The 16,587-nt window shown below is 47.3% G+C and overlaps 1 protein-coding gene across 1 annotated transcript; it reads right to left on the minus strand.

Moving 5' to 3' along the window:
* Positions 1-7,628: 7,628 nt before the first annotated feature.
* On the minus strand, positions 7,629-12,968 carry CUNH4orf54 (chromosome unknown C4orf54 homolog). Its single transcript, XM_027853364.1, has one exon. It carries the CDS (start codon positions 12,966-12,968, stop codon positions 7,629-7,631), a length of 5,340 nt encoding a protein of 1,779 aa, XP_027709165.1.
* Positions 12,969-16,587: the final 3,619 nt, after the last annotated feature.

A 16,587-nucleotide genomic window follows, 5' to 3' on the forward strand; every position in this document is an offset into this window, starting at 1 on the left:
TATCTTTTCCTATGAGAAACACTCCCTTGTACCCTTCTCAATTCCTGGGGCTCTTTCCTGCATCAGTTTTCATTGTACTATATCCATGTACATACTGTGTCACTTTCCTCTAGTAGAATGTAAGCTCCTTGAGGGCAGGGATTATTTTGTTCTTGTCTTTGTATCTCTAGCGTGTCATACGGTGCCTGGTACATGGGGGTATTTAACAAATGTTTGTTGGTTGATTCATATATCCTCACGTTTGAGAGGTATGGTAATACCATGGACAGAGAGTTGGTCTTGGAGTCAGGAAGACATGGGCTCGAGTCCTACGGCTGAAACATATTGGTTGTACGACCCTAGACACGTTATTTATCTTCTCAGGGACCTTGGCAATTCTCTAAGATAAAATTTTACAGGTCCAGTTTGCATTGGTTAGAAAGAATTTCCTCACTGGCAGCTCCTCATGCCCAGGTCTAGTTAAAAAAATTCATTTCCTACCTCTCTGTACTTAGAATTATACCCCAAAAGAGGAGAGAATTGTCATAAATCACTAATAGCCCATGCTTTGGGTTATATGATATTTTGAAAGTCCTCAGGGAATATCAGAATACCCTGGCATTCAACCAACCAGCCACGATAAGGAAATCAGTCATCTAGAAGAGTGCTGTAGGCATTCCTGCTAGTTTTAGATCTTACTCCACCCCAGGGCAACCCCGGGGTAAATACTTCCAGCCTGGGTTGGGTTCAGATAACTTGGGGCTTCCCCAGGAAGTCTATTCTAGGGATGGACTAACTCTGGTGATTTAGAAAGGCTCTTTGGCAAAGTATAAATAGTCGAAGCCCTACCAGAAGCATAAACCCCATCTATGGCATCCCCAGTAAGTGGTCATCAGCCTTTCCTTGAACTTCTGTAATGACAGGGATCTCACTACCTCACAAGGCATCCCAGTTCATTATCAGCTACCTTTAATTGCTAGGAAGTACTTCTTATACTGAATAGAAATCTTCCTCTCGGTAGCTACCATCCATGGTTTGATTATAGGGCTTTTTTGGTGAATTAACCCCTTCAAAGAAGGTCCTAAGGAGTCTAACCTAAACAGGCAGGCGTCTCTCATATGGGTGCTCCTCAATGACTGACTAATGATCTTATGTACAGAAGCCCAGCCGAAAGACCAAGAGTGAGCTTCCCAATGCAAAACTACTTGGAAGGATTTTATATGACATCATGGTCCTAGGTTTTGAACGCTCCCTGGCCCAGCCCCAGAGCAGAGTGATATGGAGGTCCACTTGGCTGATGGGAGAGTGGGATTGACTCCTAGGTTGGAACAGCTTTAGGGAAAGGGGGAGAGAGAAGGGAATGCAAATTACAAGCTAACCCATTGGCTACAGAAGGAGAGTTCCTGTGGAGATTAGCCTTCCTAATTGATCTTACAGCTTTTCTCTCTCCAGCCCATCCTCCACATAGCTGCCAAGAAGATGTTCCCAAACCATCTTCTGACCATCTGTCCTCAATGGAGAGAGTCACAAAACAATAAATATTAATCAATTAGAGGGGGGGAAATGCACTTTTTTTTTCTTTCTTTTATTAGATCTGTGATTTTCTTAGGGTGGGGAGCTCCCAACAAGGCGCTTTCTCTACCAATTCGGATCTGCACCTGCTCTCCAACATCCGAGAGGCTTGGTAAGTTGCCAACAGACCAGAAACGTTAAACAACTTGCCCAGAGTCACACAGGCGGCCAAGAAGGCACATAATCAAACTCAGAAGGCAGAGGAAGGGACTTGTCTGCTCTGTCCTTCCTCCCTGCCTATTGAGCCTGTCCAGCCTGTTACAAATAAATAGCTCTAGGTTCTTCGGCCTTTGCCGACTGTCATCACTGCCTTTGTAGATAAGATTATCACTTGGGTCCTGAAACAATTTATGATCCTTCCTCAATGTTTGCAATATATTCAAGTCATCAATAAGCTTTTATTAAAGCTCCTAATGCATGCTGAGCAGGTAGGTGGTGTAGTGGATAGAGAGCCAGGCCTGGAGTCAGGAACACCTGAGTTCAAATTTGATGTCAGACACTTACTAGCTATGTGACCCTGGACAAGTCACTTAACCCTGCTTGCCTCAGTTTCCTCATCTGTAAAATGAGTTGCAGAAGGAAATGTATCTTTGCCAAGAAAACCGAAAAAGGGGTCACAAAGAGTTGGATGTGACTGAAATGATAAACAAAGAAACAAAAAGTTGGTATTAACCATACCCTAAATCACTGATTCTCTCTAACTACAGAAACTAAAGAGGAAAATAATTTTTATAATAATAGTTAACATTTATATAGAGGCAGCCGGTGGCTCATTGGATAGAACACCGGGCCTGGAGTCAGGAAGGCCTGAATTCAAATATGGCCTCTGACACTTACTAGCTGTGTGACCCTGGGTAAGTCACTTAACCCTGTGTGCCTCAGTTTCCTCATCTACAAAATGACCTGGAGAAGGAAATGGCAGACCACTCCAGTATCTTTGCCAAGAAAACCCCAAATGGGGTCATGAAGAGTCAGACACAACTGAAAATTACCATACAACAAAAACCATGTGCCAGGCACTGTAATTAGTGCTGGGAACACACGCACAAAAAGTTAAAAACATCCCCTGCTGCCAAGGAACTCACTGTCTAACAGGGGACACAACACGTGAACAACAACCACATACACACAAGGTACAGACAGGATTGATTAAAGACGATCCCAGAGGAAAGGCATTAGTATTAAGGCAAGCTAGGAAAGATCTCTTGAAGAAGGTGGGATTTGATCTGAGACTTAAAAGAAGCCAGGAGGTGGAAATAAGGTGGGAGAGCATTTCAGGAATGGGAAACAGCTGGTGAAAATGCACAGGGCTGGGAAATGGTTAATAATGTTTGAGGAACAGTTTGAGGCCAGTGCCGCTGGATCATAGAGTACCCACCCCACCCCCACCCCCACCCCCTGACAACTGCCGAAGAATATAAGGTCCTAGAGGGCAGGGGCTACCTCATTCTGGATCCCAAGAACCTTGCACAGTAGGTCCTTAGTAATTTTTGAATGGAAGTTGTTGATTCACGACATTATGAACCCAACTAAAACTATGAATTCAATTCCCCCAAATTACCTGTAACTCCAACCAAACTTCCCTCTCTTTATTTATTGTAACTATTAAATGCCTGAGAGCCAGCATGGTAGGCTATATACAGAGCCAGCCTCAAAGTCTGAAAGATCCGAGTTCACATAAAAACTGTGGGACCCTGAGGAGGTCCCTTAACCTCTCTGTGCCTCAGGCAACTTTCTAAGACCTAAGTAAAGAGTCAGTATAGAAGGGCATTAGACTTGGAATCAGAAAGATCTGGGTTCAGACACAAATTATGTAATTCTGGACCTGTCGTTTAAGCCCCCTGTTCCTCAGTTTCCTGATTTGTAAAATTAAGAAGATGTACTTGATAGCTTCTAAGGTGCCATCTAGCCTTAGGATCCTAAATTCCACACCAAGTACTCAGAATTAGGGTTGACCCTCATCGCCTGCCCCATGGACTATGGCAATAGCCTCTCATTTGGTGTTCCTGCCTCATGCCTCTCCCTAAACCAATTTATCCTCCACAGAGGTACTAAGCTGATTTTCCTAAAGCATAGGTCTGACCATGCCATCCCATTTCCTTCTCCCTCCTGTTGCTTCCATTGCTAGGAAGTAGTAGGATATCAATTCCTCTCTTTGACCTTCAAAGCTTCTGACAACCTGCCCTCTCCCGACTCTTCTAGCCATCTTATACATTTCTCCTCTCCATGAACCATCCAATTCTCTCCATGATCTCCCCATCCATCCTGAGCCTCTTCATGACCCCATTTGGGGTTTTCTTGGCAAAGATACTGGAGTGGTCTGCCATTTCGTTCTCCAGCTCATTTTGCACGATGCTCCCCCTCCTCACTAGCTCCCCTTCAAATCTCAGCTCAAACTCCGTCTTCAAAATAAAGCCCTTCGAGGTTATGCCCTGCCTCCCCAAACTCAAGTCCCCTGCATGGTACTCCATTTTGTATCTATGCTTTGCATATACCTATGTAGCAGACCTTGGAAGACAGAGGTCTTCCTGCCTACAGACATCATAACAGGATTTTTGAGATGGATCTCTGCAGGTAAAGAAGGACTCCAAAAGCCTAGCCCACATCAATATGTACAAGTTCTCTCTCCTATTAGATTGTAAACTCCTTGAGGGCAGGCTTTGTTTCACTTTTATCTTTGTATCCCTAGGAATTAACCTGTGTTGTAGCAAGTACTTTATAAATGCTAATTGATTTAATTTGATTCTCACAAAAACCAAAGTAGGTAGGTGGGACTGGTATTATTGTTCCCATTTTATAGATGAGAAAATTGAGGCCCAGAGAGATTGGCAAGAGCTTTGCCCACTATCATATGTCTATTATTCAACACAGCTTTGACTCTGGTCTTTAATTCACAAGTCTTCTGGTTACTAATCTAGGGCTTTCCCCACTCTATATGGAGAAACATTTTTGTTGTTTAGCAGCTTTCCCTTTTCCTCAATTTACAGGAGGTAAGAACTCATATGTATCAATCAACAAGCATTTGTTTAGTGTGTGCTGTGTGTCAGGCATTCTATGAGGCCATAGGTATACAAAGAAGTAATAATAATGATAATAATAACTGCATGGATTTGAAAACCACAATATTTATTAAAAGTCTAAATATTCTATCTAATGTATCATATCTAATGTATTATATTATAATGTATTGTGTGGTACTATAAATATATTATGATGTATTAGGTATAATATTAGATATAATCCATTAGACAAAATATATAATAGATATAATATTTTATGTCTTCTATATTAATTATTCATAACCTATCATATTAATGATCTTATGTGGTCCTCACAGTATTATAAACGAGGAAACTGCAGAAGAAAGATTCAGTCACTTGCCCAGGGTCACTCATCTAGTCAGTGTCTGAGATGCTATTCAAGTTAGGAAGTCCAAGGCATTCACATTCTATCCAAGGCAATGACATACAGGTAGCTCTATATAGAGTAAGTACAAATATAATAAAATCAGTATGGCTCTTTAAGATTTGCAAAACACTTTCCTCCCAATAACTGTGAAGTTTCTGGTGGATGAATGTTCAGAAAAAATACCATGGTTTTGGTGTTTGTCCATGGTCACGCACATATTAATTGTCAGCCTCAAAGCAAAGGAAAGGGGTAGGGAATACATTTTGAAATGGAGGTGATGTAAAACTAAAAGATATCAATACATTTTTATAAAAAAAAAATCTATACTGGCCAGAGCTAGTATCTAAACATAGACCTCATAACTCCAAACCCCTGGCACACACCGTAAGTACTGGGTGCCATTTACTCAGACCCACCCATAAGCCAAAAATCTGCTTCTCTTAGGATCATAGAATCATAGAATTACAATTGCACATCTAATCTAAACCTCTGATTTTATTCACAAATAAGGAATGTTCAGGCCCAGAGACTTCAAGTGACTTGCCTGGTTAATGGCAGAATCAGAATTTAAACCCAGATCCTGGTGACTCCAACTTTCATGTTAGCAATGCCAGCCTCCTTCCCTGGGAGAGAACTGATCTTTCCTCAGTTTCTAACTGGTCACCAGGAGTGAAAAAAACCTACAGGTATGAATCACTTAAAGTGTCTTAAAATTTGTAGATGACATACGTACAAGAATCAGACAATACAGAATTAAGAAACACCATCTCTGAAAAACTAATAATGAAGATGGGGAGAAAGGAGAAGGGATTATATTTTCTCCCAAATGCCCGCAGGGCAAAGACAGCCTCCTCCCCCTCACCCTAACCCCGAGTCCTTCCACGTACACACTTCCCTCCATGCCCCTGAAAATCAGGTTTGGAGATTGGGGTTTGCACAGAGGTGTCTTAGATTCGAACAAAGGAATAATATGTGTGTAATTCTCCCTTTGCTCCCGGCAGAGTCCTGGACACTCTCCTAAGTGGCAGGCTGAACAAGAAGCATTGTTTCTTAGCACACACAGGCAGACTATATTTGCATGGACTATGTCTTGTGTCTAAGATGATAAACAAAGGAGGAAGTGAGCATTTTTATTTTATCTGATTGCCTTTTCTAATGAAAGACAGCATTTCCCCTACTGAAATCAGCAGAATGCCAGTCCTGAAAAGAGTAGTTAGTATCCCAGGGTACACAAAATCCCAACTTAGGAGCACAGCAAGTCATCCCTGGGTCTCTTCATGCACAGCCAAAAGATGGTGACCCAGCCAGTAAGTGGGCATATGTTGCAACACTGGTATCTTCAGCTTTCGGAAAGGTCAAGTTGTGTGAGGGAGCTGTTGTGAGAGAGAGTGAGTGTGCCTGCCTGCCTGTGTGTGAAATGCCTCTAGTAATAGCCAAAAGACGTAAATGGAACTTACAGTCAAACACCAGAGCTAAAGATCAAGAGCTTTCAAAATGGCACTTTAATTAGTAATATTATCGAATTCTGCCAGAATTCAAATAGGAAAGAAAGATGAGGGGAAGAGAGGATAAGGACCATGTGGTTTCTAATAACCACCTTTAAAATGAAGAAAAAAAAAAACCTTTGGCACCCATTGAAAAGCAATCAAACTTATCATATTCCTAAATTTGTTTGTCAACAAATCCATACTTGGTGCTGGGAGCAGCTTCTAGGTGCTGGAAATAAAAAAGACGAGTAGGAAGCAATCCCTCAAACTGCCACAAAAAAAAAAAAAACCAGCCAACTACTTTATTTATATTATTTGTGCCACAGTGGGGGTTGGGGATGGGGAGGTGATAAAGGGAAAAGGGTCGGGGTGGGGCTTCAGAGAGGCCAGGAGAGAAGGCTAGAAAGAGTATGGATAAATAAAACCCACAGTCAATCCCGTAAACTTCACTTTCATTTCTTTCAGATTTCACTGTTTTTCAGAGTTTTAGCAATTAACTAAACCATAACCTCTCATCACCTCTCTTTGCTCCTGCCCTTAGATTCTAAGGAATAGTAAAGTGATAGAAGTCAGAAACGAGGTGAGAGGCAAATGAAGGGTTACAGGGTAGCAGAAGAAGCAGATGGCATGGATGATACAGCAACTAGAAACTTGAAGGGGGGGGAGGGGAAGAACCTGGGATTTCGTAAGTATAGATATATATAACTTCCAGTAAGAAATTCTGACTGCCAATGCAGATTGACACTTTTAGTCTTGGAGAGGTGGCCACTAGAAATTTAGCCCCTGAGTAATTAGAATGGGATGGAATCTAACCTCCCTGAAATGCCCATATGGCAAAGATAGGACTCTCTCTCTCCACCCTGTGAACCCTAGTGCCCTAGCAATGGATTGTATGTATGCATATTTATATCCACACACATATATATACCGTATATGTGTACATATAGTATGAATGTATATAACTATTTCAATAAAATTGGTTTCGTTTGTAATTTTTTGTATTTTATTTCATACATTTAAAAAGATGATTCTGGGAAGGCCTTTTCCAAACTCCCAAAGGGGGTCATGATGTAATAAGAGGCTGAGAACCCCTACTTTACAATTTATGAACTTCAAACAAATGAAATTTCAAAACTTACCAAGAGCTGCTTCTGTTTGTTTTCCCAGAAATGTTTTTGCTCATCATCTGTGTTCCACCACGAAGCTCATGGTGGTACCATCAAAGGATGGGGGCGTGATGATCCTTGGCCCCAGTGGCTGTGAGGTGATGCTGATGACAGGCTTGCCATGCACCTGGGCGAACCCCTTGGCGCCCACAAGCTGGGAGGTTGCAGTGGGGCCAGAAGTTGAAGTAGAGGAGGGAGGCTGGCCCATGGCAATAAAATACGGGGTTTCAGCAAAAGCCATTTCTCTGGGGCCTACTGCATCTTTGCCAGAAGGATCTCTAGTCATGGGAGAGAGCTCACTTCCTCCAGGAGAATGGGTGAGGGTCGTTGGCTGCAGGGCATTGGGGGCCAGCATTGGGGGCAGAAAGCCAGGATAGATCATGTAGGTGGGGCCATAGGCACCAGGGCTCAAAGCTAAAGGAGGGATAGGGATTGACATGGGAGTCACTGCCTGCTGCTGGGAGGTCATGGGAACATCTACGTACTGCCCAGTCTCTGGATCATATAGCCGCCTTGTCATGGGTTGAACTGGTGTATCTACCAGGTAGTACTGGCCAGTGGTCAGGTCTAGTAGCATCTTTCGCTGGGTTTGCTGAGGCTGTGGCTGCTGGAAGGGGTCTGTGGGACCTGGAGCTGCTGCTGCAGGGGGTGGGGCAGAGATGCCGGGAGGGGAGAAGCACAGTACCTGAGGTTGGGCGCCATGCAGGGTGAAAGGCAGTGACTGCTGGTGATAGACAGCTGTGGGGGGATGCTCAGGGCTCTGGGGTAGTGCTGGGGCCGTGGTGGCTGGGTCCCGAGCGTTGTCTGTTTTGTTGCGCCAGCTAGGCCGACTGACCCCACTGCTCTGGGCACCCTTGGCACTGTTGGGGACCTGGCTTCGGGCACTTAGGGGCGGCAGGCTGCAGAGAGTGGCGGCAGACGAAGCCACCGCTCCTGCCCTTCCAGGTACCTCGGCACCCCCCACGTTCCCTTTGAGAGGACTGCTTAGGTAGTTCCCACAGTCACTGCTGCCTGAGTCCAAGCCCTTCTCCCCATCACTGCCATTTTTCTTGCTAGTAGATTCAGCGGGCGGTGCCCGGGTGGCTGGAGAGATCTTTAAGGACCGGAGTCCCTGGGATTTGATCCCCTTTGCCACGGAAGAGCTTTCCTGGGCAGGCCCTTGAGGGAACTTGCCTGCGATCCCGCCTGCCACTACCGCTGTTTTCTGGGTACTTACTGTGAAGGTGTTTCGGTTGCTAGGTAAGGGAGGCAAAGGCTGCAGAGGTTGGGTCCTCTCCACATCTTTGTGGGCTGGGGGAATGTAGAGAGATCGGGGCCTTTCCCTAGCCATGTTCTCGAAGGCTGCGGCCCTGGCGGACACACTCTCAGCATTGGGGTTGGAGTTTCTTCGCTGAAGGCGTTCCGGGGCCACCCCCCTCATGACCACCCCGCTCTTCCCCCCTGGCCCGCGTTCTTCCACCTCCACCAATCTCTTGGCTGGCTTGTCTGCTTCCCTCCCATGGCCTTCGCGTTCTTCACTCTCAATGAGGGACAGCACGTGACTGTCAGTCATCACGGGTAGTGGGTCACTCTTGCGCTTCCATTCATACCTATTGAAGCTGTACAGCTCCTCCATGGATCTCACGGCGGCTGTGAGCTTCTCTAGGGCGTTGCGTGTTGGCTTGGGGGCTTTGATTTCCTCCTTGGCCTCTTCTTCTTTGGGCTTTTCCGGTGTCTTCTGGGCAGATGTCTTGGAGACAATCTTTAGTACAGGCAGGTGGGAACCGTGCTCTGTCTTGTTGGGAGCAATGGTGGCCACAGGCAACCGACCAGATGCCCTGTGAACTAAGACCGTACCTTCTGGAGAAGAGGAGGGAAGGGTCCTAGTGGCAGCTTTCCCCATGCTGTCCCTTCGATCTCGGTCCATGCCTTCTTCTCTGTAGTTCGCTACGGCTTGGCAAGTGATCACCATTGGGGACAGGGACTTGGGCACGCTGCCACCTGCAGAGAGCTGCCTGGGTTTCGGTCCCGAGGTTCCCTGTTCGGGGGTCACACTTCCCTTATCACCGCTTTCCCCAGATCCTTTGATCAGTTTCCTGACGTCTCTCACCTGGTGGAGCGGCCCTTGAGTTTTGGATTTGTCCCTCACATCCCGTACCTGGAACTGGGGCACCTTTTCCAAGCTGTCCCCCCTGAAAAGTTTCTGCTGCGCCCTGTTGTTGTCCTCGACGGTCTTGAAAAGGGTTGAAGTGCTGCCGCCTGCCAGCTTCGGGGTGAGTAACTTGGCTATATTAAAGTCGGCGCTGGGCTCCTGCACACTGCCCAGGCGGATCTTGATTTCAGGGACCTTGGGTTTGATCACAGCTGTGGAGGCAGCCTGGGCCGACGGATATTTCGTGGCCTGTTTTCCCGGCTGCTTGTCTTTGGGAGTGTGCTGGATGTTGGGGACGAAGAGTCGGGACATGATTGTCGACTTGCCGGCCGATATCTCTCCGAGGTCAGCCTTCCAGTCCCCACCTTTGGACAGCTTCAGTCTCCGGATAGGGGCCGTCTGCTCCGGTTTCTCAGCCTCCCTCTCCTTCCAGGACCTAAACGCGCTGTTCTGGCTGCGAAGGAAGATGCCCTTGACAGTTTCAGAGGCGCTCTTCTTAATTCCACACACCTCTTCCGGGCGGTGGTCAGTGAAGGGCCTGCTGGATCCAGCACTGCTTTCCCGGGGAGCGCTTGCTTGAAAAACTGGAGATTTGTCTTCTGGAGCGTCCCCACCAGCGTCGGAGACACTGACCACTGTGTACTCCGAACTGGCCTCTGAGTAGTGGGAGCTCTGTCTCTGCAGGCCCTTCTCGGGGGGCTTCTCCCAACCCGAAGAGTCCTCGGGCTCCCTGGAGGAGCCAGGGGGCTTCTTGTGAGACGTGTCCGAGACTTGCCCCCGCTCCATTTTGAACTCCTGCTCCCTCTGCATCTTCTTGGAGATGACATTTTTGAGAAGACTGGAAGCAAACTTGGACTTTTTCTGTGTCCCTTCTGCCCGAGACGAAGGCTTGCTGCTCTCCGAGGTCTCCGAGCCGTCATCTGTGTAAACTGACCCCGGGGCCTTGGCACCTTTTTTGCCGGACCCAGCAACAGAACTCGCTTTGCTGTCGCTGCGCAAATTTAGTGTCTCCAAAAGGGTGACGACTCGCGAGCCGCTTTGGACCTGCTTCTGGAAGCACAGAGGTGTCTCCACGTGGGTGATCTCCCCATCTACCTTGCTGACCACGAACTCCAGGGCCTTGGTCTGAGACTTCTTGGACTGCACGTAGAGCTGGTCTGCGGACGTCCTGGCCCCAGTACCCTTCCGCAGCCCCGCGGCTGCAGCCGCGGCGCTGTTCTTCAGCAGGCTCTGCTCCACCTTGGCCCCGAGACCCCCGCATTTTAAGTCCAAGAAGGTCGACCAGCGGCCAAAGCCGACGTCGGAGAGGGCTGCGGAGGACGCTCTGGAGCTGATGTTAAGGGCCTCAAAGTAAGGGTAAGCCAGGCTCCGGAAGGCTCGGGATGTCAGGTTACGCACCTCTTTATCTGCGTCGTCCAGCTCGCTGACGGCGCTGGACGCCCCGCTCGAGTAATCCACCAGCTCCTTCGCCCGGACGGCCCCGCACCTGGTCTGCAGGCGGGCAGGTACGGCGATAAACTTCTTTGCATGGTCTTGAGGTGTTGCTGCAGCTGGGGGCGGCTTGGGCAAACTTGAATTGTGTTCGGCAGCTGAGGAGACGCGGAGGCTCATTTCGCCTTCATGCTTGGCAGCGTGAATAATGTTTTGCTTTGGCCGCACGTTGCTAGGCTCATTTATAGCCCGGGAAGTTGGTTTGATTGATAGGCGGATCTGGCCTGGAGCGTTCCCACAGCTGCTTGGGGCTGCTGCTGCTGCTGCTGCTGCTGGAGCTGCCTTCTGGGGCTCGCCTGGGGGCTCACCAGGGGGGGTGGCAGCAGCGGCCGTATCAGCGTCACTCTCAGAGCTGCCCACTTCAGTGCTGCTGGTGTCACGGCCATCGCTGGCCATGGCTGCGGGCCCTGGCTCGCTGCTGATGGGGGTGGGAGACCTGGTGGCACTGGTGCTCGGGCCGGTGCTCAGGTAGCAGCTGTCTTCGGTCGGGGTGCTGTTGTCCCCGGGGGTCTCATCACTACCACCAAAGGAAGCGTAGTCTACGAATGAGTAGATCACGTTGTTGTCTTCGAAGTCCCAGCGAGAGGCCAAGCCGAGGTCAAAGTCTGTGTCCTGTTCGACTTCACTCAGCTGGATCTCATGGGTGGTGATGTAGTGAGCCTCCTCATTCGGTGGGGGGTGGCCGCAACCCCGGGACTTGGCAGGAGTGGCCCCGAACCCTGCCGGGCCTCCTTTTCCTGCTCCTCCTTTTGCTTTTCCTCCTTTTCCCGCTCTGGGCTGGTGGGCTGGGTTGTAATCCTCAGGGCAGCTGGGCTCACGGTCACTGCCCTCACCGCTCTCGCTCTCGAAACCTAAGGAAGAAGACGATGAGGCCGGACCACCAACGGATGTGGTCGTGTCGTCCAGGTGGGGGGAGCGGGCTTCCGCTACCCTGTCCCCTGGGGACAAGGAGGCAGAGGAGGAGAGAGAAGAAAAGGACTTGGGCCCCCCTTGGTTGCAGGAGAGTTGGAAGCCAGCCAGTTCCGAGGAGGTAGGAGCAGTGGACTCATGCGGGGGGCTGCTAGCTCTGCTCTGGGGGCTCCCAGGGTCACCCACTAGAGTTAAGTTCAAAGTCCCAGGGCTTTCTCTGGCTGCTCCAGCGGGGCCACAGATCTCCACATATTTTGCTTCCCCCGATGGCTTTGCAAGCGTCAGCTGCTGCTGTTGCTTGAGGTCTTGGCTGCCTTGGCTGCTGCCCTCCCCATCCCCGATCTCACTCAGTTTGGGCTGCTTCAGTGGGTCAGGAGCTGTCACTTCCATAATGATCCCTTCCTCAGGCCGAAGTGACAGGAGGAGGCAGTGGCGGGAGCTGAAGGTGTCTTGGATCCTACTCTGGCCCCTTCTGGGATGAAGAGTTGCCTGGAGAAGGGACCCACGTGCCTGGACTGGCCCCCCAGCTGGGGAGGCTTCTGCCACTGATACCAGCTTCAACTTCTTCAGCCCCTGTAGCGGGGCCTGGGCAAACCCAAGGGAGATGGGAAGGCCCCTGGATGGGGTGGCGGAGGTGGCCCCAGTGGTCTGTGCTGGGGGGGCTGCTGCTCCTGCCGTGATAGCTGCCAGGGTCTTGAAGCTGAGCTTTCCCTTACAGTTGTTGGCTTGGCACTGTCTGCAGCTATGAGACTGAATGCCATTGGTAACAGAAGGAGCAGCATCTGTAGCCGGACAGGGAGACACCCAGAAATGAAGGGAAAGCATGTGTTCCTGTGTAGCCTTGCCCAGGTCCTGAATGGGGTGAGAGAGGTTCACGTCATTCCAGAAATATTTTTAGTGTCCAGTCTCCAGGCACACTGAAACCAAACTTCTGGATGGAGAGGAGAGGTTCCACAGAGAATTTTGACAGAGAGACAGAGAGAGAGACAGAGACAGAGAGAGACAGAGACAGAGATAATAGAGGTTTGGGGGTGGGGAGGTGTGATAGAGGGGAATCATACGTTTTTATTCAAAACAATCAGAAGTGGCTATAACCTCTACTTTAGATGGGTTGAGGAAATAGTAAATTATCCTTCAACTCCGCCACCTCTTTCACCCCTCAAAGACCCAAATTAATGGGCCTTTTTTCTTTCTCTCTCCCAATTTTTCATTGCATCTCTTTAATGTCACATTCTTCATGCACAGAAATCCTGGAAAAGTTTCAAGATTTCCCTTGTGCTGAGAAGTGGCATAAGTTTCCCTTGGAAAGTCATCCAATTCCTCTTAGGAGCAGCTGAAGAGGATGCCTTCTGGCAATACGATTGTTAATAGGGGAAAGGATCCTTTTCCACATACCCCAAAGTTACCCTCTCTAACCCTCCCCCCTGAACTCCCAGTGCTTTTTGAAAGGTCTCATCTAGAATCTTCTTAGAGCCAATAAAAAGGACAAAGGTATATTTTTCACAGAACTAGAAAGTGAGGTTTTTACTTTACAAATATAGTCACTAAGGTGGAGAAATTGGAAAGGGTTGAGGGCAGAAATGAGCCCTCCACCTCGATTCCTCCAACAAAAGTTTCCAAAGGTCTCCAAATTTGTGAAACCATGGCCAGACAATAAGCCTCTAATTAAATATAGCCTCAGCTGCAGTCCCTGATTAGATTACACTGGCGGTCCTCCAGCGTTTCAGGGCACGGAGTCAAAAGACACTCCAGAACGACGAAGTTTACCCTTCGTCAGTCCCATGCAGCTTGGAGGGAGGTTCAAAGAGGAAACACAACCCAGCAGCATACCCTCGGGAAGTGAAGCCCAAATCCCAGCTCACTGGCTTTGAGTTTCATCCATTCAGTCCATGCAGTGGTCTGGGAAGAAGGATGGGTCAGCTGGAGATCTGGGCTCTTTGCTGGGGATCGATCGCTGAAGCAGCTCCCCTGGTTATGATCTGGAGACACCCACAGCTCTTGCATTTTGTTGAGATCAAATCCTCTCATCTGCCAGGACCTTACTTCCCCACTATACATAGGCTATGTGTCACTTATACCGATGGAATAAAGCCCTATTTTAAACATCCCCATTTGTGGGAAGCAAAAATAACATCATCAACCATTCCCCTGAAACAAGAATGTCACCCCCACACACAAAAATGTTCTTCCCTCTGGATCCAGGCGTGGGCAGACAGGGAGTGGGGTGCCTAATGCCACCTGAAGGATATACCTTTCAAAGTAGATGACTAAAAGAACAACCTTAATGGTCTCTCCCACACTGGCTTTTTGCCAAAAGCATAGCGAGAGATCAAGAGAATAAACAATCCCAGTGTGATACAAAGCTATTAAAGATGCTCCTTCCAAATCCCTACATCCATTTTTCAGCCTCTTGTGTACAGACATTAATATTTATTGATGCATAGTCTCCTACCAGGGTCGGAACTAGAATAGAAAGACCAGGGTATCAACATTTAGAAGGAGCAAAATAAAATAATGATTTTTAAATTGGGCAATTAAAATTATTATAGCTATAGCTTCACAGTACTTTCACTCCTTCGGCGTCACAGAAACTAGTTAGCAAGAAGACTTACTTAAAATCTCTAGTTGAGCCCTGCTTCTCCCCAGATGAAAGCCTTCCCTGTAATGGTCTTCCCACATTCCAGGGTTTCCCCCAACATTGGCTGGCTTCACTGGGCCTCCATATTGCTATTAGCAGGTTGTGTCCAGGACCCTCCCCAACTAGACAACCGGTGTCCTACGCTCTCCCTCTAGGATTGTTTTCAGGATGTATGTAGGACTCTTGTATCGGTTGCCAAAATGCCTGTTTACATATCTGAGCCCCACACGGGGAAGATTACACACATCTGCAGGACACCAAAACAACTGATTAACGATGAAAATTTTAGTCAGTCAACTTATTTAACAACAAACAACAAACAGCTAATTGGGCTGATTTTTTCCCTTAATTGATCAAATTAATCACTAAGAACGTAGGCAAATATTTTGGTTTGTTAGGACCATCAGGTACATTCAATGTTTGGTTTCCCCTTTAAGGGTTTCCCTTCCCCCCACCCAAGGGTATGATTATACTTGGGCTCTGAGGGACATATTACTTCTTTTTTTTTAACAGATGAAATTTTTATTTTATTTTATTTTTAATTTATGGAATAAAACAAGCATTTTCATAACATAGTACAATAAAAAAAAGATTGTACATGAAACTACAAGTCTACTGCGTACTACTTGCTATTCCTTTTCAATATAGAACAAAATTATCATGTAATTTTTTTTCTTTTTTTCCCTTCCTTCCCCCTCTCCTTCTCCCCCTTTGTCTTAGAGATGCTTATTGAGTTTTCTTGTTCTTCAGCTGAAAAGTACCTAGGAAAACCAGAACTGCTGCTCCTCAGTGTCCAAAGAATTTGCCTTCTCACTTTCCACTTCTCACTGCCTAGCATTCAATCATTGAATTACAGCTAGAAGGGACCTTAAAGGTCATTTGGTCCACTTCCCTCATTTTATAGTGTCCTGCCTGAAGTCACAAAGGTAATTAAGCTTTGAACTTAGGTCCTCTAGCTCCTCTCGTGTTACTTCTCAATATTTCAACATATTTTACTGGCAAACTACATGACAAATATATCAGATTCCCTGATCTGTAGTTTAAGACATAAACGCCTCCTCTTTGAGCCCCACAAAGCCATCACCTCGATCTTGTTCTCTTGTTCTCTTTGACCAAGGCTGCCCCATGGAGCAGACATCATAGGAAAGGGATTCTTACCTCCACAACTTTGAGTAGCTCCTTTCTTGTTGATTTTCAGTTGTGTATGATTCTGCATGACCCCAAAGACCATAGCATGCCAATACTGTCCGTGGGGTTTTCTTGGCAAAGACATTGGAGTGGTTTACCATTTCCTTCTCTCGTGGATTAAGGCAAACAGAGGTTAAGTGACTTGCCCAAGTGTCTAAGGTCCCATTTGAATTCAGGTCTTCCTGACTGGGAGCCAGAACTCTATCCAGCCTCTCCTTTCTCACTCCAGTCTAAATATATTACCAGAAAATAAAAACAAATCTTGAGTGGAAATCTTGTGAATGGAAGCAACTTCCAGAGATAATTTTTAATAAAAACATGAAAGCTATTAAAACAACAATGATAACAAACAAAAGTAGGTGATCAACAAATTACAATAAAATTGAATGAGACTGTCCAGGGAAAAGGGTCACACCCCACTCACTTCCCATCCATGTTAGAAGTCAGTGGCCACGTAAGTTACTCTGTTGATATTACTGGAATACTTCCCAGGCACCCAGGGCAGCAGGAACACTTTCTTCTTCAACATTCCTACGGTCATTTTTGACAGATGAGCTCAAAGATTGCTTACCTGATCTCAACTCTTGAGCAATTAGTAGTGACAAATGTCACTAATGT

The sequence above is a fragment of the Vombatus ursinus genome, unplaced genomic scaffold (assembly GCF_900497805.2).
Source record: "Vombatus ursinus unplaced genomic scaffold, bare-nosed wombat genome assembly UNPS02009975.1, whole genome shotgun sequence".
Lineage (NCBI taxonomy): Eukaryota > Metazoa > Chordata > Mammalia > Diprotodontia > Vombatidae > Vombatus > Vombatus ursinus.